Below are 23,099 nucleotides of genomic sequence, written 5' to 3' on the forward strand. Positions count from 1 at the left end.
CAGTCGGGAATTCAAAGGGGATACAGAGCTCGGGCAGTCCCAGGGTTAGTGCTGCTGCCTTTTAGAACGCCTTAGGCTTCACTTGCCAAGCTCTGAGCGTTTCCCCGTTCACTGGCATTTTTCTGCCGTTAATACAGGTTTCTCTGTCCAACTGACTGCCCACGATCCCATTTCCATCCAAGCTCATTAACATTGTTGCGCTACACAAACCCTGGGGGAATGGCCGGGCATTGGGTGATACGCGAACCTCGCCACTCCATTTGTGTGGCAACTCCAGAAAAGTCTGGAGCTGAAACAACCACACAGCGTTGCTTCTTCCCGTGGGGGAGGAACAAGAGGCTTGCCGAGTAAGTCAGCTGAAAGCAGAGAGAGCCCAGGACACCCAACACCTTCCCGAGTGCCCGCCTCACCCTCGGCAGGGCGCTGGTCTGTACCGAGCTGAGGGGAGCCGGTGGCGCTGAGGGGTCGGTGGCGCTGAGGGGTCGGTGGCCCTGAGGGGAGCGGTGGCCCTGAGGGGAGCGGTGGCGCCGAGGGGTCGGTGGCGCTGAGGGAGCGGTGTCACTGAGGGGAGCGGTGGCGCTGAGGGGGCGGTGGCGCTGAGGGGTCGGTGGCGCTGAGGGGGCGGTGGCGCTGAGGGGTCGGTGGCGCTGAGGGAGCGGTGGCCCTGAGGGGAGCCGATGGCGCTGAGGGCCCCGCCGCCGAGGGGAGCGGTGCCGCCTCACGGCTCCCAACGGCCGACGCCGTTGCCAAGGAGACGGCCACGGCGGCGATGGCGGCCGCGGAGGCGGGCGGGGCTCCGGCTGCGGCCCCCGGGCCCTCAGCGTCCTCCTGCTCCCCAGGTGAGTGCCCCGGGCTGCCGAGGGTCGCCGCCGCCGCCGGGCGCGGTGAGGGCTGAGCGCGGCCTCTCCGGGCACATCGCCCCCCTCACGGCCGCGCCTCTCGCCGCTGGCATTTACCTCCGTTTGGGTGTCCGCTCGGCCAGACCGGCGCGTCCTTCCCAGGGAACACCGTCTGGGTCATCACCGGCTCTCCAGCATCCTGCCCTTGCAGCAGCTTCTCCCCCGTTACCGCCAGTCTCCCCTACAGGCCGCCCGCTCCTCTGAGCCGCAGTCCAGGGACGTTAACCAGCCCCGGCTGCTCACCCTGCCCCCGTTGCTGGGCCAGCAGCGCCTCGTGCCCCACTCCAGCAGTCCGAGGCTTGCCCGGAGCCCAGCGGGGCCGCTGGCCGGGGAGCCGCCCCGAGCCCCTGTCCCCGCCCGTGCCGGCACACTGGGCTCCACTGCATCCCGGCTTGGTGGATACTGGTGTGACTGGAAGGTGCAAGGCAAGCTGAGGACAAAAGGATGCACACCTTTTGGTCCAACCCAGCCATAACCCCGGAACTGCCTTCAGAGCACCCAGGGCTGGGCCCTGTTTCCCAAAGGACTGGATCTGGGCTGAGATCTCCACGCGACATTGAAACCTGATCCGTTCAGACCTAAGTGCCCGTCACTGCGCTCAGCTGTGCCTCAGCCCAAGGCAAGGCATTACTGGAGAATTAACCCCGAAAAACCACAGCATTGTAGGCTATTCATCATACTGGAATTCAGTTTTAGGAAGATTTTGCTGCATCACTCCTATTAAACATTAGTCACAGCCAAAAATCCAGTGCAATTATTCACATAAAGCTGTAAATATAGCATGGCATTGTTACCATATTGGTTCCTTTTATACTGACATACAGGGCTCGTGCTTATCTCTGTGCCCAGCATGCAAAGGGATTAAATTTAGAAAGTGCTCAGCTATTTTCTCCCTCTAAAGATAAAACACATGAAAATTTTGTTTGCTGGTTTGTGAATAGTGATAATTAAAGGGATGTTTTCAACGGGAAACATCGAAACTGAAAACGTTGCAAACTTTTAAGGCGGAGTCACAAGTGCTTCCCGCAGCAGTCAGGCTTTCACTGGGAGACAGGGAATGAGATCACTGGCCACCAGAATTCCCTCTCTATCAAACTACCTCCATTACAGCTTGGAAAGCTTTATGGGAAAACAGGAATCCAACTAAAATGATTTTCTTAATGCCAGGGGTACTGAGAAAAGGATTAATCTGGATTTGAAATGAGTTCATGCTCTCCATCAGAACAATGACACAAGTGGCAGAATGAAGGTAGCTAGAAGTGGTTGATGTTTGTCAACAGATAAAATTGCTGCTAAGCAAATGTTACAGGTTTGGGATTTGTGGTTACAGCTTCATGAAGCCCTCCCCAGAGAATGACAGTCTCAAAGCCACACTAACAATCCCTTGTTTTCCATTAAACCATCTGTTATAGGTGAAGTGATAAAAATAATCTATGAAATGCACAGGGTGGGTAGTATTTACCTAATGAAAATTGACAAGATGCTGCAGTTTTCATTTTAGAAGCCTTTTTACCTTGCTTATAACTTTACATGACCCTGGGTAGAGTTTTTTATCCCACCTGTCTTTGATGCTGCTACTTTAGAAACTTCTAATAAAACTTGATCCAGTCACTTTCAAGAAATGCTGCAAAGAAATATAACTGTAACAGTTAAAATGTTATGGTTGTTTTCATGTAAATTGTTGGTTCTTAATGCTTTGAAGCAAAGACTTTAAACTGGGTAAGGATTCAGTGGTGGCTGAATTGTGATAACAACTGACTTCACTATTGCAATAATAATAATTTTACTTCTGCTTATGGAAATAATTTTATTGCTGGATGTGAAACATTAAAATAATACTGTAATAAGAGCTCAAAAGCACCAGAAAAATCTGATCAGAACTAAAATGGTACTCAGTTGTGCATTACACCCTGAGCAAAAGTGGAATTGTGCAGTAAGTGTAAGGTGTGCCATCAGTCTCATGTCCAGCGTGGGGCAGAGGTTACAGGGAGCAAGTATCTCAAGGAATCTCCAAGATGATCCATGAAATAAATCCAAATCCATACATATTGCAATTATAGCCGTTTGTTCACTGAAGTTAGTTACTAACAGGTTTTTACCAAACGCAGTTCTGCTCATGTTCTGTGGCATTACTAACCTATGTCCAAGGGGAATGTCACTTCTTTGGTGTTTGCTGCTTCAGGGGGAGAAAGAAAGGAAGAAAAGAAAGTTTTCATCCTAAGTAAGTTCCTAAAAAAAATTCAGGTGCAAATCATGACTAACAATGTGAAGAAAGTTTTTGGAAGTAAACCGAAGTTCCTCACTGCTGCAGGATGGTGGGAAGTGGAACAAATGCATAAGAGAACATTTAAGCTGGTCAGTTCCATCTAAGTGTCTTAAAAAACATTTAAGCTAGTCAGTTCCATCTAAGTATCTAAAAAACATTTAAGCTAGTCAGTTCCATCTAAGTATCTTTAAAAAACTTTTAAGCTAGTCAGTTCCATCTAAGTATCTTTAAAAAACTTTTAAGCTAGTCAGTTCCATCTAAGTATTTTAAAAAAAAAACTTTTAAGCTAGTCAGTTCCATCTAAGTATCTAAAAAACGTTTAAGCTAGTCAGTTCCATCTAAGTATCTTAAAAAAAAACATTTAAGCTAGTCAGTTCCATCTAAGTATCTAAAAAACGTTTAAGCTAGTCAGTTCCATCTAAGTATCTTTCTTTCTCTGAATTTCAGTGGTGTAAGTACTGTAAGAGCCTTCCCTGCAGAGCCTTCCTGCTGCTCCTCCTCACAGCCCCTGCAGAGTTTGCATCACAACTTTTCCCTGTACTCAGTAGCCAGGAAAAACTTCCTGTATTGAGATTTGCCCAGCAATTGCTTCAGGCTCTGAGGGGCAGGCTCTGTGGGGACTCCAGTGCTCTCTTCTAGCAGGGCATTTCTCTGAAGCCCTTATTTCTCAGCTTTGAGCTTTGGGACTGCAGGGTTGCTATAGGTGTAACTGCTGCCAGCAGGATAAAAATCTCTGCATTTATTCCCCTTCACTGGACAAAATGCCACAGGAAGAGCAACATGGTAGGGATGAGAACGAACAAGCCACAGGTGCCAGATTTAAGTTATTGCTACTTAAAGATTTAATTGTTTGATATAAGAATATACTTGTTTATGATCAGAATGAGGGTTCTGTAATACCTAAACAGAAAGGGATTTAAGTAATGCCATGTTTGTTTAGCTGGATGACATCTGAGAGCAGCTGATCTGTTCAGACCAGGTTTCATTGCAAAGAGAAAGTCTTTGCATTTTAGCACCCACTTCTGCAAGGGAGCAGCTCCTAATAACAACACCTTCACCCAGCATCGCTGCATGCACAGGGAGGGAGCTGAGGGCTTGTCTGGCAGGGAAAATGAGGCACAGTTCTCAGAAATCTGCCAACAGCTGACCCAATCTCTGCTCCAAAACTAGGCTGGACACAGAACTTCCAGGGAAATGAAAGGCAATAGCTACAGAAACTACAACTAGCAAGTTGTACCTGTGCTACAAAAATTACCTCTCTATCCATTCACCTTCAGTCATCTTTTTCTGCTTTTCCTGCAGTTTTCTCTCAGGCTTCCTTTCCAGAATGGGAGGTCTTGCCTCACAAAGTCTGTTGGAATCTTGCATCCTTCTGCATCTCCCTCTGCAGTCTCCCCGTCTCACAGCCATCCACAAAGCACCCAGCAGTAGCCAGGCAGACGCTGGGTGCTCCCATTGACAGACTACCTTGCAATAACTTAGAAACCCAAACAAACCAAACCCCAAGTGCTCTCTAACAGATGTTCCTTCACCTGTTTGTGTTGCATGTCCTGTAAGAGTTCTGGAGGACGGGCTGACCCAAGGCTTGCTGAAGCTCATAGGAAGCTTCCCATCCACTTAGGAAAGCTTCAGCAATGGTCCCTACAATGTCTGACCCTTCCTCACCCTCCAGCCACGAGTGCTGAGACTAGCTAAAAGAGGCTAAAAAACCTAAAAGAAAAAAAATTAAAAAAAAACAAACCAAAACAAAAAACATCCAGAATTGAGGCAAATGCAAGTCCTGCACTGAATTTTTTCCAGAAGCTTGTAATGCATGACCTGGAAGAGCCTTTTCCCAGACCAGTGCCCTGCTATCTGTATTTTTTTTTTCTCCAAGGGTTTTGTTGCAGAGAAATTTGACTTACTCTTTTATGTACATAGTCTAGCAGGAAGTTTATGCATCAGCTAGCAGAAAAAAAAATGGGGAAGGTGCTCAGGCACTGATGAGGTGATGTTAGTATAAATTTTAGCATCAATTTTATGTTTCAGCAAGTGCAGAGGACACGGTGTCTTGTGAGTTTTCCCCCATTGAAAATAACAGATGAACAGCCTCCCCTTAGGCTTCCAAGTAATTGTAGATTATAACAGTTCCTTGAATGGAGAGAAGTTACCCTACAGCTTCTTAACTTAATTTTCTCCTTGAATGAGACCTCTTCAGAACAGTTGGATGACTAGAAAGAAAAATTTTATAAGGTGCTACTTGAGTTTATATAGTCTCTATATGTGCTGCCCACAGTAACAGATAAATTAGTTCAAAGCCTAGTGTTCTGTCCAGGTAAAGTGGATATTTTCATGCTGTGAATATGGTCTGATTCCTGATTTTACTGGCATATCATTATAATCTCACCCGTGAGATTACATGTTTTCTTTTTTGTCCATGCAGAAAGTACTTCCTTGAAAGAAGAAAATCTTCCCTACCCTGGGATGCTACCAGTAGATAAAAGGCTTCTAAACTTACAGATCTACAAACTTCTTCAGTGTGTTCATGAGAAAGACAAGAAGCAAATAGAAAATCTGATCCAGAAAGGATTCCCAGATCTCATTAACCACACAGAGCCCAAGGAAGGATATAGTGCCTTTCACGTGGCCTCCATGAGAAATGACATTGAAATGTGCCGCTTCCTGCTGGAACACGGAGCTCGCCCAAATATCCACGACAACATGGGATGCACTCCAGCCATGAAGGCAGCTGAGCTAGGCTATGAGGTGATTTTGGAATTATTAGCAAAGGCTAATGCAGACATGACTGCTGTGGACAATGAAGGGAAAGGTGAGTGAGAAGGAAGTACCATAAAGCAATCCCTTAACTGTGTGGCACACTTACCACACGTGATGTGTCCTGCCTGTGGAGAGGAACTGTGCTTGAGGGTTATTCTTACAGCCCAACAGAAGCTGTTGGCCATAACAGCTTTGATGGAAATTAAAATAATTCTCCCTGAAGAGTCTAGGCCTTTAAATCATAAGTCTCCCCAGTAAGAGCTGAGAGGTGACTTATAATTGAGACTCACATTCCTCCCATGGCCTGTGACGTACGGAGCTCTGGTTTTCTCCTCAAGTAAAGTCTCAGAAGTCTTTTTTGTGTGGCACACCCTCAGTGAAGGGGTCTCTATTGCAGACTGGTCAGCTGTGAAGCTCACAGCCTCACAACCCTTCTGGTAATCTCCTTTTGCACCCTAATCCCCACTGTTTTCCTTTGCAGGTATCTTGTTTTACTGCCTTTCACCTACAGGACGCCACTCCCACTGCCTGCAAATTGCCTTCGATTATGGTGCAGATGTCAACAACTGTACCACTACTGGGAGATCTGTGCTTCTACAAGCCTGTGAGCAAGCTCATGAGGTTAAAGAAATATGCCTGATTTTCTTGGAGAAAGGAGCAGATCCCCATGCAAAAGACCCGGTATGAGCTTTTCTGTAACTAAGAACAGATACAGGAGTATAGAGCAGAGTACATGACCTTAAATCCTCACACTAAAATAACAAAGCAGTGAAAATTGCTTAACTATGTGGCCACACCTCTTCCCCTCTTCTGTACCACCCTTTTTTTGGAGGAGAGGGATTTAAGTCTTCTTTTGGATTTTTGTAGGTTTAGAGTGCAAATATTTCCCCAAACTTAAGTGTAATTGGGTCAGGTGTTAGGAGCTACAGATCACTGTACTTCAGTGGAGCAGTGCTGATTTGTATTTGCCTTGATGTGTCCTTAGATTTTCAGAGTTGAAATAGTATTCACTAAAAGTTAAGTTATTTTAGTGAATAATATTTGCTAAAAGGTAGGGAAAATCTGATGAGCAATCGAGGCAGGAACGAGGCATAAGAAACTTCTTCCTCTTTTGTATGTCTTACTCATTTATTTGTTTGCTTCCTTAATTTAACAAAGACCTGAAAGAATGAAGCTCTGTGCTGTTGATAAATCAAGAAGCTCAGGCTTTCCCTTGGAGTTATCCAAAGCAAACATCCATTATTATCTAGGAAAGGACAGCATTAATGTATTAGAGTGAACTTTTCCTCACAGAACCATAGTGAAATTCCCTGGTTGCTTTGCCTTTCCCTTAGCACTCCTCCAGCCATAGCTCCTTATGCTCCTGCTTTTGTGCGCTGAGGCGGTATTTTGTGTTAGATGTTGTAAATATGCATAAGATACCCACAGAATACAGGATTCCTTTAGCACGGAACTGATTTTCATGGGCATTATTCAAGGGACTCACGCCTTCAGTGCAGTTGAGTTGCTGGCACCTGACTGCCCTCTCAGCAGCACTCCGAGCAGGTTCTGAAAGCCTACCTGCAAGTACCCTGGAAGCTGTTAGGCTTGCTGTTTGCTGCCAGCAGCAGCCCAAAGGAGCGCTGCGGTCTCGTGCCAGCTGGGCTCAGGCAGGGCCCTGCTGTCCCCCAGCCCCGGCACTAACGGAGCGCTCTCCCGCAGGCCACGGGGCGCACGGCCGTGATGGAGGCCGCTCGGGAAGGCGCGGCCGACGTGGTGCTGGGGCTGCTTCGCAGGGGAGCCGACGTGAACCTCTTCGACTTCGAACGACACAGCGCCGCACACTTCGCGGCCAAAGGAGGCTTCTTTGAGGTGTGAACAGCTGTGGTGTCAGCCTTGCTGCAAAGCCAAACCTGGCTGGGTTTTTTGTTGCCCTAGGGTTTTGCTTTGAGTTTTTGGAGTGTGTTTGTGTTGGGGTTTTTTTGAGTCCATTATCTCAGCTGATCAAAGCATAATGATCAGTATTCAAAAGCAGATTCTTTGTAGGTATCAAAGGGATTCCAGCTGTGATAGGTAGGACAGACAGGGGCTCACAGTGAGCTGGCAAGAAGATTGTCCTTGGTGTCTACAACTGCACAAAGTTTCTGCTTCATCAGTTAAATAAGCATAATACTATAGAAAACATTAATGTTATATGTGCATTGACCAGCTGGACTTGGGAGGAAACTTCCTTATTAGAATGGGAATGTAAGATACTGCATTTATTTGTAAATCAATCTCACATTTTCACTTGTTAAGAACGGACTAGATTTTTGGTGGGACTCTGTTTGTTTTTCTAGATTCTGACGATTATTTCAGGTTATGGTGCAGACTTGAAACTGGTTGCTATGAATGGTAACACACCACTTCATTATGCTGCAGAGGGAGGATTTACAGATTGCTGCAGGTATATAGGACAAAGAGGTACATTGAAACTAAATTACTTCACAACTATTATCTGTATTCTATTTCTCTGCTAAAGGAAAGATTTCATTTGGGTATCTCTGAAGGATTTGACTCTTGGGTACTCTGTAACAAAATTCTCATTCAGAAGGGCCTAACAGAGGCTCTTATGTGGATGAGAAAACATTTCTCAAAGAAAGCAGCAGAAACACCAGGGGTTTGTATAACTTAGTGTTGGACAGTATTAAGTGGTTCTGGGTTTAGTTGGGTTTAGATATATTGTATTGAAACTTCCAATAGAAAATACATCTTTGATTTGATGATCACTTAAAAAGAATCTCGGTGCAGTCATGAGGAAAACTTCATGCCCATGGGTATTGAAACATGCCCTGAAGCAGCTGTGATCCTTTCCTGACTTGATCAGATGAGCATGGCACTTCAAGCTTTGATCCAAGAGCACCATGTAAAATCCCACATTCTGTGATCAAACAAGCGATCCATTGCCAAATTGTAATATTGGAGTATAGAAATAAGAGACTCTTTAATCTTAGTTTGCTTCTTAACCTTGCTGTCCACTTCAAGTAAAAATGTAAAGTTTCCACTGAACTTCTCTTTACACATATTCATGAGTGGATAAATAAATAGAGCATGAGGATTTGACTCTTGGGTACTCTGTAACAAAATTCTCATTCAGAAGGGCCTAACAGAGGCTCTTATGTGGATGAGAAAACATTTCTCAAAGAAAGCAGCAGAAACACCAGGGGTTTGTATAACTTAGTGTTGGACAGTATTAAGTGGTTCTGGGTTTAGTCGGCTTTAAATATATTGTATTGAAACTTCCAATAGAAAATACATCTTTGATTTGATGATCACTTAAAAAGAATCTCGGTGCAGTCATGAGGAAAACTTCATGCCCATGGGTATTGAAACATGCCCTGAAGCAGCTGTGATCCTTTCCTGACTTGATCAGATGAGCATGGCACTTCAAGCTTTGATCCAAGAGCACCATGCAAAATCCCCCATTCTGTTCTTGTGATCAAACAAGCAATCCATTGCCAAATTGTAATGTTGGAGTATAGAAATAAGAGACTCTTTAATCTTAGTTTGCTTCTTAACCTTGCTGTCCACTTCAAGTAAAAATGTAAAGTTTCCACTGAACTTCTCTTTACACATATTCATGAGTGGATAAATAAATAGAGCATGTGTTGCTCAATGCCTCTCCCTTTGGGAAAAAAATATGGACATGTGGCTGACCTTCCAGCCTGGGATCAAGGATGTGGTTCCACCTACCACTGCTATTTATACAAAATTATAGGCCTGTGTATTACAAGTTTCTTATTTTATATAATGCTAGCCATATTGTGTCCTTATCTCTAGGCTGTGATCCTACATGGTCAAACTTGACAAATCTGACCCCAAGGGATGTTGCCAAGATGGGTGGGTTTAAAGCAGCAGCAGCAGTGTTGCGCAAAGCTGAAAAAGCCTTTAAAAAGCCAGATGAGGTCCTTGCCTGGTACCTGAAGGTGTACGACTGGTCCTTGCAGCACGAGGATGCCATCCGCAAGGAGCTGGAGACTGACGGAGAAGGAGATGGGACGGTATCCAGAAATGAGTTTATGTCAGTCATTCGGAAGCGCTGGGCCACCGTGGATGAGGAACAAATAGAAATTCTTGCTAAAAAGCATGAAGTATCTTCTGACAGGATCAGCCTTGATGATTTTTTTAAAGGCTCAAAATACCTGCAGAAAACCTTTCTTCTATCATCCTTTGGGCCCAAAGCAAAGAAGAAGAAGAAACCACTGAGAAAGAAAGGCAAGAAAGGCCTCCCTGTGCCGATTTGTGTCGTCCCAAAGAGTGAATGCCCACTGAGGGAAAATGGCATCCCCACCTACATGGTTGAGGCTGTCCCAAGCATTCCTGAAGAGCAGCGATTCAAGCGGGCCCTCCAGTCCGCCCATCCCGTGTTCGATGACCGCGCCTGGTACGCAGAGGAGCCGAGGAAAACCCTCATGGATATCAACTACCTGGTCAGAGAAGGAGACTTTGTGTCTCTGCAGAAAGCCTTCGACCAGGGCGTGCCAGTAGACATAAAAGATAAATATTACAAAACACCTTTGATGGTTGCATGTGCAAGTGGCAACATAGTTCTGGTGGAGTTTCTTCTGGAAAAGGGGTAAGATCATTTCAATTTAATTGCTGTTTTGGGAAGGCTTTCAAAAGCATAAATATCCAGTAAATATTTGGATGCAAAAGGCTATGGTTTGTTTTTTGCTTACATAACATTTAATATTAAAGTTAATTCCCTAAGATCTCAAGTCACAGGGGGTAAGTTTATTATTTTTCACATTTTAGTAGGATGGAAATGAAAACAGGCAACAGACAAGTTCCCAGGACTGAAATTTTTGGTGTCTGGGCTGTTTACGTTTGGTGAGCAGCAGAAGTTCATACCCATGTCTCAAGTAATGCATCCTCACAAGTGAACTCGCAAAACTGGGAAATGATTTTGGGGAAATCTGACTGGAAGGACTTGCCTGAAATCATCGAGGTGGTCCTGGACTTTCTTGTTCCACATGCCTGGTTTAAACCTTCTCTTCCCTCTGCAGCTGAGGCAGGCTGAAACAGCAGGATTTACATCAGAGGCCCCTGCTACTAATTAGCCTGTTCCTCATTTTAGAAGTGCTTCAGCGATTCTGTAGCCTGCAGACACACTTGTGAAAAATCTCAATGACAGCTTAAAAATGAAAGCAATTTCAGAAAGATTCAGTCATACTTGTGTAACAGCGTAATCTCTTGTTGTCAGACTGCTGTGTGCTACAATCCTTCACATAAATGCTTAAATGAACATTTTCCAAAGATATTTACGTTAACTCTGTTCTCTCTGCTATACATAGATAGAATTCACGTTAATATTAATATCTCAGGGAAAGGGGCTGTAGTCATTGCTCTGGTTCCTGCAAAGACTAACAGCACATGGATCCCTCCACACCCTGGTAATTACACTGACATTCCTAGAGCACATGGAAAATTGGGTAATGTGTGTATTCAGGTTTACCAAAGGTAAAGATGTCGGAGCTACCACATTAATCCAGCAGATTAATCTCTACTCCTTTTCCCAAGCCTCAGTAGACAGCACTGGAGTCACATCCTACTTAACAATAAGACCTAGAAACACAGTGACTTAGCTTGAAAAAATAGTACCAGTTTTGAGATTTTTTTCAATTGACAGAAATTAAAATGGAGAGGAAAGTTATCAGTAACATTTAGGTTTGCACCTCTCAGCATCATGGGCTTGCAGTTTGGCACAGGCATTCGAATAGCTTTTACAATATAACCTTTTCAGTACAGAACCACAAATACATATTGAATACAAAACAAAACATGTATCCAGATAAATGGCTAACATTTATTAGGTTAAAATTAAATTGGTGGTATCAACTTTATATCTTCCTTCAGAAAGAATTGGAAGTAAATGAAATTTGGTCTGATGGGAAATTCTGTGCTTGATTGGCAGAGAATGCCAAGGAATTTTTAAGTCAGTGTTGCATTGTCCCTGCTCATATTGACTGGTTTCTTTCTCATAGGATGAAGTTAGGAAAAAGGGTTCAGGGGCAGACAGAGTCTGAGTGCAGGCAAAGAGGTTGTGTTGAGGGAAAAAGTGAAATAACTGAAGGAGCTTATTTTGATGAGAATTAAAACAAATTAAAACTGCATACAAATAAACCATAACAGATTAATGTCTGAAAGATAAGAGAGCTAAACATGATAGGTCAGGGGAATTTACTGTGCTAAGATGTCATCAAAGACAGAATTCTGAAAAATATTAAAAATTTAAACAAGGGAAGAAGAACAAATGGATCTGTGCTTTTATTTAGACAATCACCTGACCTGAAGAGCAAACAGCTATCCCTAGAAGCAGCTTCCTTCATAATTTTTCTGCTTTCTTCCTTCCTCCTTGTCCTTTGGGAAGACAGCAGCTTTTTGCCCACCGAGTAAGTGGGACAGTGTCCCCAGCTCCCTTTAGGACCCCTGGGGCTGGGAGTGCTTTTCCTGCCAGTTCCATCCAAAGGCAGCCTATTGCAAGGATCTCCCTGAGCTGGCCCTTGCTTTCTGCAGAGCATCCCACTTTCAATTGGGGAGCAGAACAGATCCTCCCCAGCAGCACACAGCTGAACAGTTTTTGAGTGCTCAGACTCCCAAGGCAGACCTTGTGTAATGGTTTGTCGAAGGGAAGCAGGCAGAGGGCAGCAACACTGAAAGGAAAGGTGAACACTTCCCTCTCTGCAGGCGAGCTCTGCAGTTGCAACATGTCCTGTAGCACCTGTTCTTGGCCCAGAAGTGAACTTTTTGAGTTCCTTAATTGCTTTCTGCCATTCTCGGTGAAGCTGGAGCACAAACACTAGCAGCCTTTTACAGGACTAAGGTGTTTGAATGCCTGTGTTTTTCCTGTACCCATGAAAAGCTCCATGTGAAGGACACTGATGGCTTGGGGGAGACATGAGCAGCACCCAGGCACATTTACAATTACTATTCCATGACAAGTTCAGGGACTCAAATGGGTTCAGAGTAGCAGCAGCAATATGAAAATAGCTATTTACATTGGAAATGCCATTGCAGGGGGCAGTTCCAGATTGCACATGGAGCTGGGGCTGTTGCTGCGGGTACCCAACAGCTGCAGCTGCCACAACTGCTCTTACCCTGTGCAGGGCTGACGTAAATGCAGCAGACAACTTCCTGTGGACCCCTCTGCACCACGCCTGCTATAATGGACACCTGGACATCGCCGAGGCGCTGGTGAAGGCTGGCGCAGCCGTGAATGCCCCTGCAATAGGGGAGGCCACCCCGCTGATGAGAGCCATCGAGGCCTGCAGGCTGGACTTGGTCTACTTCTTAATCACTGCAGGGGCTGATGTCCAGGCTATAAACAGCAATGGTAAATAGCAATGCCTCCAAAACAGGCTGTTTCTTTGTGAAAAACATCTGGAACACTTGGAGAACTGTTCTGCGTTTAGGGTTGCTGTCAGGATTGGGATGAAGGGAACAGGTTTGATATTAAGTCCCCAAAGTCTTATGAGGTGTCTTTTTACCTAATTGAAGAAAAAAAACTTTTAGGCTTTTTTTCTTTTTTAAAGAGACAAAAGATAATTTTGTCACTCCATCAAAAGAAAGAGCATTCCTACACAGGTTCAGTTAGTTTTCTCCAGTCTGGAATCATTATTGAAAAAAGGCTTTCTTGGGCTTTGCATATCTAGAAAATGAAGTAACATGATTAATTACTTAATTCGGGAGACTGTTACTCCTCACAAGATACATACAAAGTTATAAGTGCTTTAATGAAAACATTCCATCTAGTTATTATTATTTGAGAGAAAATTAGATTTCAGCTGTGGCTCAGAGTATAGTCTGCCACTCATTTAAGTGATTTATTTTCAGGCACAGGCAGCCCTGGTTACAAAACTTCCTTGCTGCTCTACATGTAGATGTAACTCCTGAGAAAAAATATTTAACAGAAAACCAAATCTGAGCCGGTACTGAAGTGTTACCTCCTCACAGCAGATCCCTCCTTCAGATTTTTTCCCACTGTCTCCAGAGTAATTTAAAAGTTCACATGCATCACCTTTCAAGCTCTTGCTCTAACATAAGAAGCAACATTGCTGCTCAATGAGACTTTCCTTGCCAAAATGCCTAGCAGTGAAGCCCTGCTTGGAGAAGGGACGTGTACTCCTTATTTCTTATATCATGTGGAGTTCTGATTCACACAGCAGTTCAGTCTCACCATACTTTACAGCCAGGACAGATTTTTTCCTTCATTAAGCACCGAGGCTGCTCCTTGCCAGCCACAGAGCAAGCACAGGCAGAAGGAGATGGCCAGCACAGCACAAGGTCAGGAATGCAGACCATCTCCTAGTGCTAAATGCTCTCAGCTCTCAGAGATCAAAATGACAACCTGCAGGACCAGTGTATTAACTGCAAATGGCAGAACATTAAGAACAAAGCAAGCAATACAAGAATTTCTGCAATATTCTTGCCAAACAGGTTTCAGAGCTTGTTTCTGCCAGGCTTTATTTCTGCACTCAGTGCTGATGATGGCTGGTCCTCACACCATGTCAGGCAGCTGCTGGCACACGGGATGGGTAATAAAATACTGGCCATATTAAATTCAGTTGATTGTCCAGTTGCAATAAACCGATGCCAAAGTTAATTTTCGTGGTTTACACAGATATTTATTTTTTTTAAATACAGGAAGGAGTGCTCTTGATCTTGCTCAAGTACTTGAAGATGCTACAATAATTGAACTGCTTGAAAATCAACTGCAAATTTTGGCAGAAGAACAAGAAAAAGAAGAAGCAAAGACTGCAAAAGGTGGGAAGCCAAAAGCAGCAGAGCCACCGAAACCTGTGAAGAAGGAGGTATGAGGGATGGCAACAAAGGACTGACTTGCTAATAGCAGGGAGCTTCCTTCCTTCCTTTCTTTGCCACCCATTCCTCTCCAATGCTGTAACTTGGGCAGCTTTGTTAAAGTGAGTATTTTCAGATGCCCATACTTGTTCTTGTATTAGAACTTGTTCACTGGCTGAAATTTGTCTTACTAATTAGACAAACTTCATGCCTTCCCCAGACACACATCAGAATGATGTCCTGTATCACTACTGGACACAGAAAAGAATTTCCTTTTCTTTTTCTCTCCTCCTGAAGTATATGCTCATCCAGCTCTGTTTTGGTAAACACTGAACAACCGGTAGCCATAATTTCTCAAAGGGAGAACCTCTTTTTTCACAAGATAAAAGCAATACCCTTCAAACTGGTTAAAAGGTTTTTTATTCTCCTAGTTGAACTCACTGAGACAACACCAGGCTTGCTAACTTCCTATTTGCCATTTTGTCCCATATCCTGTTTCTCAAATCCCACACTGATGTTTGCCTGTTTTATTTCTGAATGCTTTTCCTGCACCCTCTGGGAGTCTTGAGCACCTCAGCATTGCCCTATTCCCAAGCTGACACCAGCCTCCGTGACCACATCCTGGCTCTCCTACTGTGGATGAGACCTTCCTGATTGACCAGTGGTACTTCAGTCACATCCAGTGTGCTATTTAGGGACAAGATGAAATTTTATCTGCGTGGCTGGAGGTGTCCTTCAGCTGCCCTGGACAGTGCAGTAAATATGTGCCAGTAGCTAAATGTTGGCATCCCCTTTGCACAAAGGTTTTGAATGTCTGGGACAGCACAGGACTTTCAGAGGGAGGAGGATAAGAACCTTAGGTGCTTGTTGATTCCTCGCTTGGAAGAGGATGGGATCACCAGTGGTACAAGGTGACTGTCTTGGGAGTCACAAAGAGCAGTTAATGTTTTGGTGCCCAAGGAAGAGAGGTGCCTTTTACCTTTCAAAAGGTTGGCCCTTGCAATTTTTGATTTTAAAAAATCAGCTTTGACAGAACCAGGTTCTGAAGAGATTAAGAAAAATGCTTGCCCAGTAAACATCATAGCAGAGTATCAGAAGATGCAGGATGCATGCCTTGCTTCTGAACATGATGTATTGGTATAATTGGTACCTTCTTCCCCTTCAGTCTCCAGATGTGTCTCCACCACCTGAGGAAGAACCTGTTCCTGAAAAGACAAAGCGTTCCCGTAAGGACAGTTCTGCTTATTGGAAATCTTTGGCAGCGAGAGAAGACAAAAATGACATCTCCTTCAGACCCAGAAAAGTACGTACAGCAGCAAAACATGAGTGCAGTTCCATGGTAACTTAAAGGTGGACCTTGCTGAGATCAAAACCCAGAACAATCCAATGACATTTCCAGCATTCAGCTAGCTTTGAGATGATGTGACACAGCCTGGAGAGGGTGCCACCAAACAAGAGTAAAGAGTTCCTGGATGTATATTATATAATTACACAAATATAGATATAAAACAAATATTTGTGGAAATCAATCCCTTATCAGATTTTAAAATTGGATTAAAGGGGAGCCAGAGTAAAACAAAAATGCAACTACATTTATGACATGTATTTTTATATTCTGCTTTTAAAAGATAGGTGTCTATTTGCATAGCATGGGCACCAACTTCTAACTTGCCCTGTTGATTAGTTATCACATGATGACTTCTGGCAGTGACAGTTACTGAACTAGATGGATCACAGCACACTAAATAATTGCTACCTAGAGTTGGAATAGTGGAAATATAACCTTTGTATCAACCCTTTGTCACGGTCTTGTTAATACATGCTTAGAAACAACTGAGAAACAGAACAACATAATCACAGTGAGGTAATTTTTGTAATATTTTTTTCTCTTTAAAAAGGAAAAAAACCCCACTGCTGGCTGAGCGGTTGTGTTTGGAGTTTGTTTATCATTTCTCTAACCCTGATTTATGCTAGTTTCTACAATGGTCTCAGAGGACTGAGGCTACATAGCTGATGACTCTACAGCTAATTACTATTTTCCACTCTGAGGATTGTGAGCCCGAGTCAGTAATTTTAAATAATTACCTTAAGATCTTCTTTCCCACATTATCTGTAATCGGAGTCCATGGCATGATATAGATTGGAAGTGACAACAAGAGAATGCTCTGTTTATACACACACAGATTGCTGACCTCTCCTCTGCTGGGAGGCCACACTGCTTCTTTTCTGTGTCTCATAGTGGAAAGCAGTGCTAGAACGTGGCTCTCTTTGGCTAACAGTATCCTCTTAGTGCTTCTGTTGCAAAAGGCCCATCCAAATTAACTCCACAAACCTTTATTTTGTAGATATGGAGCCCTGATGCCACAGCAATGCAGCTTGCAGAAAAGCGAGAATGGCTCCGTGAACGTGCTGCTCTTTGTGGTCACATGGAAGATTTTACAACCCTCTTCAATAGAAAATTTAAGGAATAAGCACAGCAACTGGAAAAAGCTACTTCAGCTCATGTTTTGAGGGGACAAAGATGTAAAAGGCCATTCCTTTGCAAGGAAGCAATCGTTCAGTGCTCAGTAAATGTACCTCGGTTACCATAAAAGAAAATCTTATCAAGTTTTTTCTCTATAGCACCTGTTGCATTCCACAGCAGCAGACAGTTGTTGTTTACATTTCTTTCCTGAGGCTCCTCAGCTTCCCAGGAGGGAAAAGTCTTAGCAAATGATTTTTCATAAAATATTATGGCTACACTCCCACCACCTCCTGGGCAGCCCATTCCAAGGCTAAGCCTTTCCATGAAGAAATTCCTCCTAATGTCCAACCTGAATATGTCCAACCTCTTCATCCTCCAGGTAATTTTTCCTCAGCTCTTCCAATTTGCCAGATGGGGTTATTTACAAACATTGTTCTGGGGCATCCAAAAATTACATCATGTTCATTGTTCCAAATTTTTTTGCTTCTAGCTTCTTTCTAAGAGATTTATCTTGCTCCATCACTTCCTGAATGACCAATTGAAGCAACTGATTAATTTTCCATTCCCTCTGAATCACTTCTGGTTCAGCAGCTCCCAGTGAGCCTTCGTGAGAGCTGCAAAGCTTTCACCAATAATGACCCTCTGAGGGTTGTCCTGACTTCTGGAGAAAAAGGTTCCAGCAGGTCTGGAGCCCCCTGCTCACTGCACCAGAGCCAGGGGAGCCTGTCTGTGATGCCAGTTTAACATTGTGACCCACGTCTGCAGCAAGAACTGAAGTTCTTGTTAACAGATCCCTCAGGGGCAATCAGAGCAAAACAACACTGAATGACCAGTGTGTGATTTTTATCTGCCAGCATAAAACTTCTGCTGGCTGCAGATGATTGTAAATAACCAAAATAGTAGAGCTTCAGTCAAGTCATAGAAGGCAGTGTGGGCAAGGAGCCCATGAACAATTGTAAATGAAACTGCATCTCTGAAAGAAGGAGAAGCAAAGGGGCAATTTGCTGAACGGTCATCAAAATAAAATCAAGCAGCAGTCAGAAATTATATTGTAAGGTAAAACTGTGTTTCTGGCAGAGCTCTGTCATGGAGATTACCTAGGACAGTTCACAGCCTTCACATTTCCAACAAGGCTTTTCCTGGTTCTTAGTACAAGGTTGAGCAGCCCACCATTCCTTGTGGGATCCTTCATTACCTGTGTCAGGAAGGGATCATCAAAGCTTTCCAGGAACCTCCTGGACTGTCTGTACTTTGCTGTGCTGCCTCTCCAGCTGTCAGTGTGATTGAAATGCCTCACAAGAGGGGAGAACCAGGACCTGTGTATTGAGGCTGCTTTGAGCATCCTGCATTGTGGCATCACAGTGGTGATGGAATAAGGAGGCTGAGTCCTGTGCAGGACACCCACTGCAGGACATCCGTAAGGGATGGGGGAATAGGAAAACCTGCTTGGCCTGGAGGAGGCAGAGTCACCCACAGCTCCCCTGGCCGTCAGACTGGCCCGGGACAGTGTGACACAGAGCAGCACTGCAGGCACACAGCCCCTCAGCCAGGGGCAATTCTTGAGCAGCTGACACCCCAGCTGCCCCTGGCCCAGCAGGCCAAGGCCAAGGCACAGCAGGGCTGTGGAGTGCAGCTGGGATGCTGGCCGAAGGCTTGGCAGGTCCGGAAATGCCATGGCAGGATCCCCAGACTTGGTGAGGCAGAGGCAGACAGGTCAGCACATTCTCCCCCTCCCTGCCCACCCCATGGGCCTGGGGACAACGGGCTCAGGTGGGGCTGTCCTCACAGGGCAGGTGGCAGCTGCCAACATCGGCCAGCACGATGGCCAGCAGCACGCGGCCGAGTCTGAGCGGCTCCGGAAGGCCAGGCTGCGCGTGGAGAAGGCCATTAAGGTGAGGGCTCGATTTCACACTGCCCCGGGATGGCACGTGCCTGCGCTGGTGCACCTGTGCTCAGGTGGGCAGGCTGAGCTCGCTGCTGTCCCGCAGGAGAAGAAGATCTTCACAGTGCACGGCCCTTACCCCGTCATCCGCCGGCTGCTGCGCGCCCGCGGCTGGGTGGAGAGGAAGCTGCCCCTCAATGGCAAGCAGCTGAAGCAGCAGCCTGGCGACCAGAGGAAACAGCAGCCGGAGAAGAGGGCAAGTGGTGGCGGTGATGAGCAGGGGGAGGCAGGGCTGAACCCACATGGTGGGGCACAGCCTTCCTCGGGCACCGCAGAGCCTCTGCAACACCCATGTGGCACAGCACACGATAGGGAGAACAAGGGGGAAAGGGAAGATGAAGACAAGGAGGAAGACCAGGAGCAGTGCAGTGAGGACTCTGAAGACATCCATGACCTCATGGTTAGCTAAGAGGGCTAGAGCTGAGCTCTGCCACAGCTCCCCACGTCCTCCCCAGGGACCCTCAGGGGCAGGGCTCAGCCTGGAGCTCCCTGGCTCACCCCAGCCCACTCCCTCCCGCAGTCCTTCCTGGTGCAGGACCAGGTGCCAAACTTCCTCTGGACCATTCGCCTGAGCAGCGTTGACCAGGAGCTGCTGCCGAGGATTGAGGTGGTGAACCGCTATCCCCGGCTGGCCGCGCTTTGCACCAAGGTGGGAGCACGGGGGCCTCAGGGAGGGGGCACAAGGGGTGGAGGGGTCCAGAAGGGAATGACAAGCTTCTCTAAACAGGAGGGGCTGTGCCAAAACCTGCAAAACTTGTCCTGGTTTGAGCAAATAGACTTCAACACCTTTTTCCCCCGGTGCTACCGGCTGGGGTTCATGGACGAGGAGCAAGCCTTCACTGGTGAGCGTGGGGCTGCTGCTCCCCTGTCACTCCTTGTGCTCCAGTCTTCCCATGTCCTGTGCAGGACTGGCTAGGGATGATGCTTGCCTCTTGCAGAGGATTTCCGCCTGACAGCAGCTCGCAGCCTTCTCAAACTGGCCCTGCAGAAGGTCGGGGACAGGCCCGTGGGGACAGAGCAGCTCCCAAAACCCGACGAGGTGCCAGGTGAGTGCACAGAGCTGGCTAAGAGGGGTGGAGGTGAGTTCAGGGTGTGTCTGAGGGCTGAGCTTGGCAGCTGAGCCTCTGCTCATGTCTGTGGCTTGGGATCCCTTACTCCATCCCCTGCCCTGGCTCCAAAGGCACCCGTCCCACAAGAAGGCTCAGTGCTTCAGCCCCAAGGCTGGCGTAGGAGTCATGAATCTCACCCCATGCTGTCCACAGCAGGGCCGCGCTCCCCCCTGTATCCCCAGCTGGTGGAGGAGGCCCTGAAGGTCTGTGAGCAGCACCTGGGAGTCCTGAGGCACCAGGACATCGACAGGAACACCCCATCGCCCTGCCGCACATGCATCGACTGGGACCGCTTCCTGCTGGAATACTACCGTGTGGCACAGTGGGTGCTGAGCGGGACGGGCAGGGGGCGGTGGTGGGGCCGGTGCTGACCCCCTGTGTCCCCCCACAGTGAGGGGACCGGGCTGGTGCTGGGCAGGGAGCAGCGGGAGCGGTGCCAGGACCTGCTGCAGCGGCTGGAGGAGAAGCTGCCGCAGCTCGGCATAGAGGGCAACCTCAACATCTGGATCGTCAAGCCCAGCGCCAAATCCCGCGGCAGGGGTAGGCTGGGGAAGCATGGGGCACAGACCTCCCCGCGGAGGAGGGATCTCAGCATCCCTGTGTTGCCCAGGCATCATGTGCGCCACGCGGCTGGAGGAGGTGCTGGAGCTGGCGCAGAGCTGCACGGGCCCCCCGGTGCAGATGTGCGAGTGGGTGGTGCAGAAGTACGTGGAGCGGCCGCTGACCATCTTCAACACCAAATTCGACATCCGGCAGTGGTTCCTGGTGACTGACTGGAAGCCACTGACTGTCTGGTTCTACCGAGACTGCTACCTGCGCTTCTGCTCCCGGCCCTTCTCTCTGTGTCACCTGGAGCCGTGAGTGTCCCCCCCTCACCCTGGCTCACACTGCCCAGCCGCCGGCACCCCTGACCCAGCCCCGCTCTCCCTGCCCCAGCGCCAGGCACCTCTGCAACGTCTCCATCCAGAAGCGGTACAAAACATCACAGCCGGACCCCCGCGTGCCCCCCGACAAGATCTGGTGCAACAAGCAGTTCCAGGCCCACCTGGCACGCCTGGGGCGGGCGGGTGCTTGGCAGCGGGTGACGGTGCCCGGCATGAAGGCGGCGATCCTGAACGCCCTGCGCTGCACCCGGGACCAGGTGGGCTCCCGCAAGGGCAGCTTTGAGCTCTTCGGGGCCGACTTTCTCATCGGGGAGGACTTCCAGCCCTGGCTGCTGGAGGTCAACTCCTGCCCCACCATGAGCCCCTCCTCGGCGGTGACACGCCGGCTGTGCGCCAACGTGCAGCGGGACACGCTGCGCCTGGTGATCGACCGCAAGGACGACCCCTCCTGCTCCATTGGTGCCTTTGAGCTCCTCTACAGGGAGGTAGGCTGGGGGCTGGGGACAGCCACCCCCAGGCACCCGAGCCCCCACTGCCCCTCGTGTCCCCCTGCAGGCAGCCGTGTCCTCGTGTCTGACTGCGGGGCTGAAGCTGATGGTCACAGGCTGTTCCCTGAAGAAGGCCCAGCCAGCAAAGCATCGATCCAAGGACAGGCTCCCCAGCACTGTACCCAGAACTCTCCAGCTGCCTGCACCCTCAGGGGTCAGAGGCACCAAGGTCCCCTGGTCCAGAGCGGCACAGGAAAAGCTGTCTCCCCTGCGGCCGCCCAAGTCTAACCCTGCAGCACTGCCACAGCCCCCGGCCTGCTCTGCTGGGAGCCAGGAGCTGCCATGGCTCCTTCACCTGGTTGGGCAGCCCGAGGAAGCTCAGCCCCTGATCAGTAGTTGTCGCATGGATAGAATGCCAGGGCCACCAAGCCAGGGAGACCCCAGGAGCCCCCGGTGGCCCCCAGGCTACTCTGCTGGAGACCAGGAGCTGCCATGGCTCCTTCACCTGGTGGTCGGGCAGCCCAAGGAAGCTCAACCCCAGACAACTTTGCTGCCGATCACCGGCTGTCCTCTGGATAGGGCACCTGTGCCACTGCCCCGAGGAGCGACCAGGAGTCCCTGGCTGCCTCCGGGCGGTTCTGCCAGGAGCCAGGAGCTGCCATGGCTCCTCCACCTGGCTGGGCAAGCCGAGGACGCTCAGCCTCAGTTGGCTCACACCCAGGGAGCGCAGCCCCTGATCAATAGCCGTCCCCTGGATAGGTTGCCCCCGCCCCAGGAAGCGCCCAGGAGGCCCTGGCGACCCCCAGGGCCCGGGAGCCGTGGATTGGCACAGCTCAGTCGGCCGGGAGGGCAGCCCCAGGCTGCTCGGTCCCGCACAGTTCTGCCCCCGATCAAGGCCCGTCCCCCGGTGCGGGGGCCCGTGCCACAACCCCGCGGAGCGCCCAGCAGACCCTGGCGACCCCCGGGCTGTGCACGGGCCCCTGCAGGAGTTCCTGCCAGGCCAGCGCGCCTGCCGGCGCTGTGACAGAGCACCGCACCCCCAGCCCTGCCGGGAACACAGGACACGCCAGCTCCCAAGGGGTGCAGGGACCTGGGACACAGAGACAGCCCCCAGCGACAGCGCCCTGCCCGTCCTGCGCGGGCTGACACCGCAGCACCCTCTGCCTCCCACGGCAACCAGAGCCCACTGCTGCGCCGCGGTGCCACCTTACCCTGCACGCCTGCTTTAATAGACTTTGGTGAGAAGGAGCCTGCCTTGGACCTTCTGTGCGTGGGAGATGTGGACACAGCTGGGGATGGTGCTGCAGGCAGCACCCGGGGCTGCCAGGGCAGCTGCTCTGCTGGGTACAGACACAGCAGGCAGGAAAAGCTGCTCTGCTCGGCCCGCCTGCGGTGGCCCGTGCCAGGCAGAGCTGTGGCAGCAGTGACAGTGCAGCAGGGCACTGGGAATCGGCCAGGCACGGAGTGCTGGCA

General features: G+C 48.3%; 3 protein-coding genes across 3 annotated transcripts in view; 2 read left to right on the forward strand and 1 right to left on the reverse strand.

Moving 5' to 3' along the window:
* Positions 1–1,642, reverse strand: part of PAK5 (p21 (RAC1) activated kinase 5) — a 160,187-nt gene extending 158,545 nt beyond the window's left edge. The window contains exon 1 of the mRNA XM_039716994.1: positions 957–1,642. The gene's annotated coding sequence lies outside the window, so the exon portion shown is untranslated. The remainder of the gene's footprint in view (positions 1–956) is intronic.
* On the forward strand, positions 639–17,441 carry ANKEF1 (ankyrin repeat and EF-hand domain containing 1). The gene is made up of 10 exons (XM_039716996.1): positions 639–839; positions 5,588–5,974; positions 6,404–6,603; positions 7,624–7,773; positions 8,241–8,364; positions 9,721–10,516; positions 13,047–13,273; positions 14,584–14,750; positions 15,905–16,042; positions 17,085–17,441. Exons 1-10 carry the CDS (start codon positions 770–772, stop codon positions 17,208–17,210), a joined length of 2,385 nt encoding a protein of 794 aa, XP_039572930.1. The 5' UTR covers positions 639–769; the 3' UTR covers positions 17,211–17,441.
* A 1,203-nt stretch (positions 17,442–18,644) lies between these two features.
* LOC120505923 (tubulin monoglycylase TTLL3-like) lies at positions 18,645–22,772 on the forward strand. The gene is given in 11 exon segments (XM_039716873.1): positions 18,645–18,916; positions 18,992–19,545; positions 19,666–19,794; positions 19,873–19,987; positions 20,084–20,191; positions 20,408–20,576; positions 20,646–20,822; positions 20,824–21,111; positions 21,191–21,623; positions 21,694–21,804; positions 22,386–22,772. Coding segments are annotated over 11 exon segments (2,511 nt in total). The 5' UTR covers positions 18,645–18,876.
* The last annotated feature ends 327 nt before the right edge of the window (positions 22,773–23,099 follow it).

The sequence above is a fragment of the Passer montanus genome, unplaced genomic scaffold (assembly GCF_014805655.1).
Source record: "Passer montanus isolate IOZ18808 unplaced genomic scaffold, ASM1480565v1 scaffold37, whole genome shotgun sequence".
NCBI lineage: Eukaryota > Metazoa > Chordata > Aves > Passeriformes > Passeridae > Passer > Passer montanus.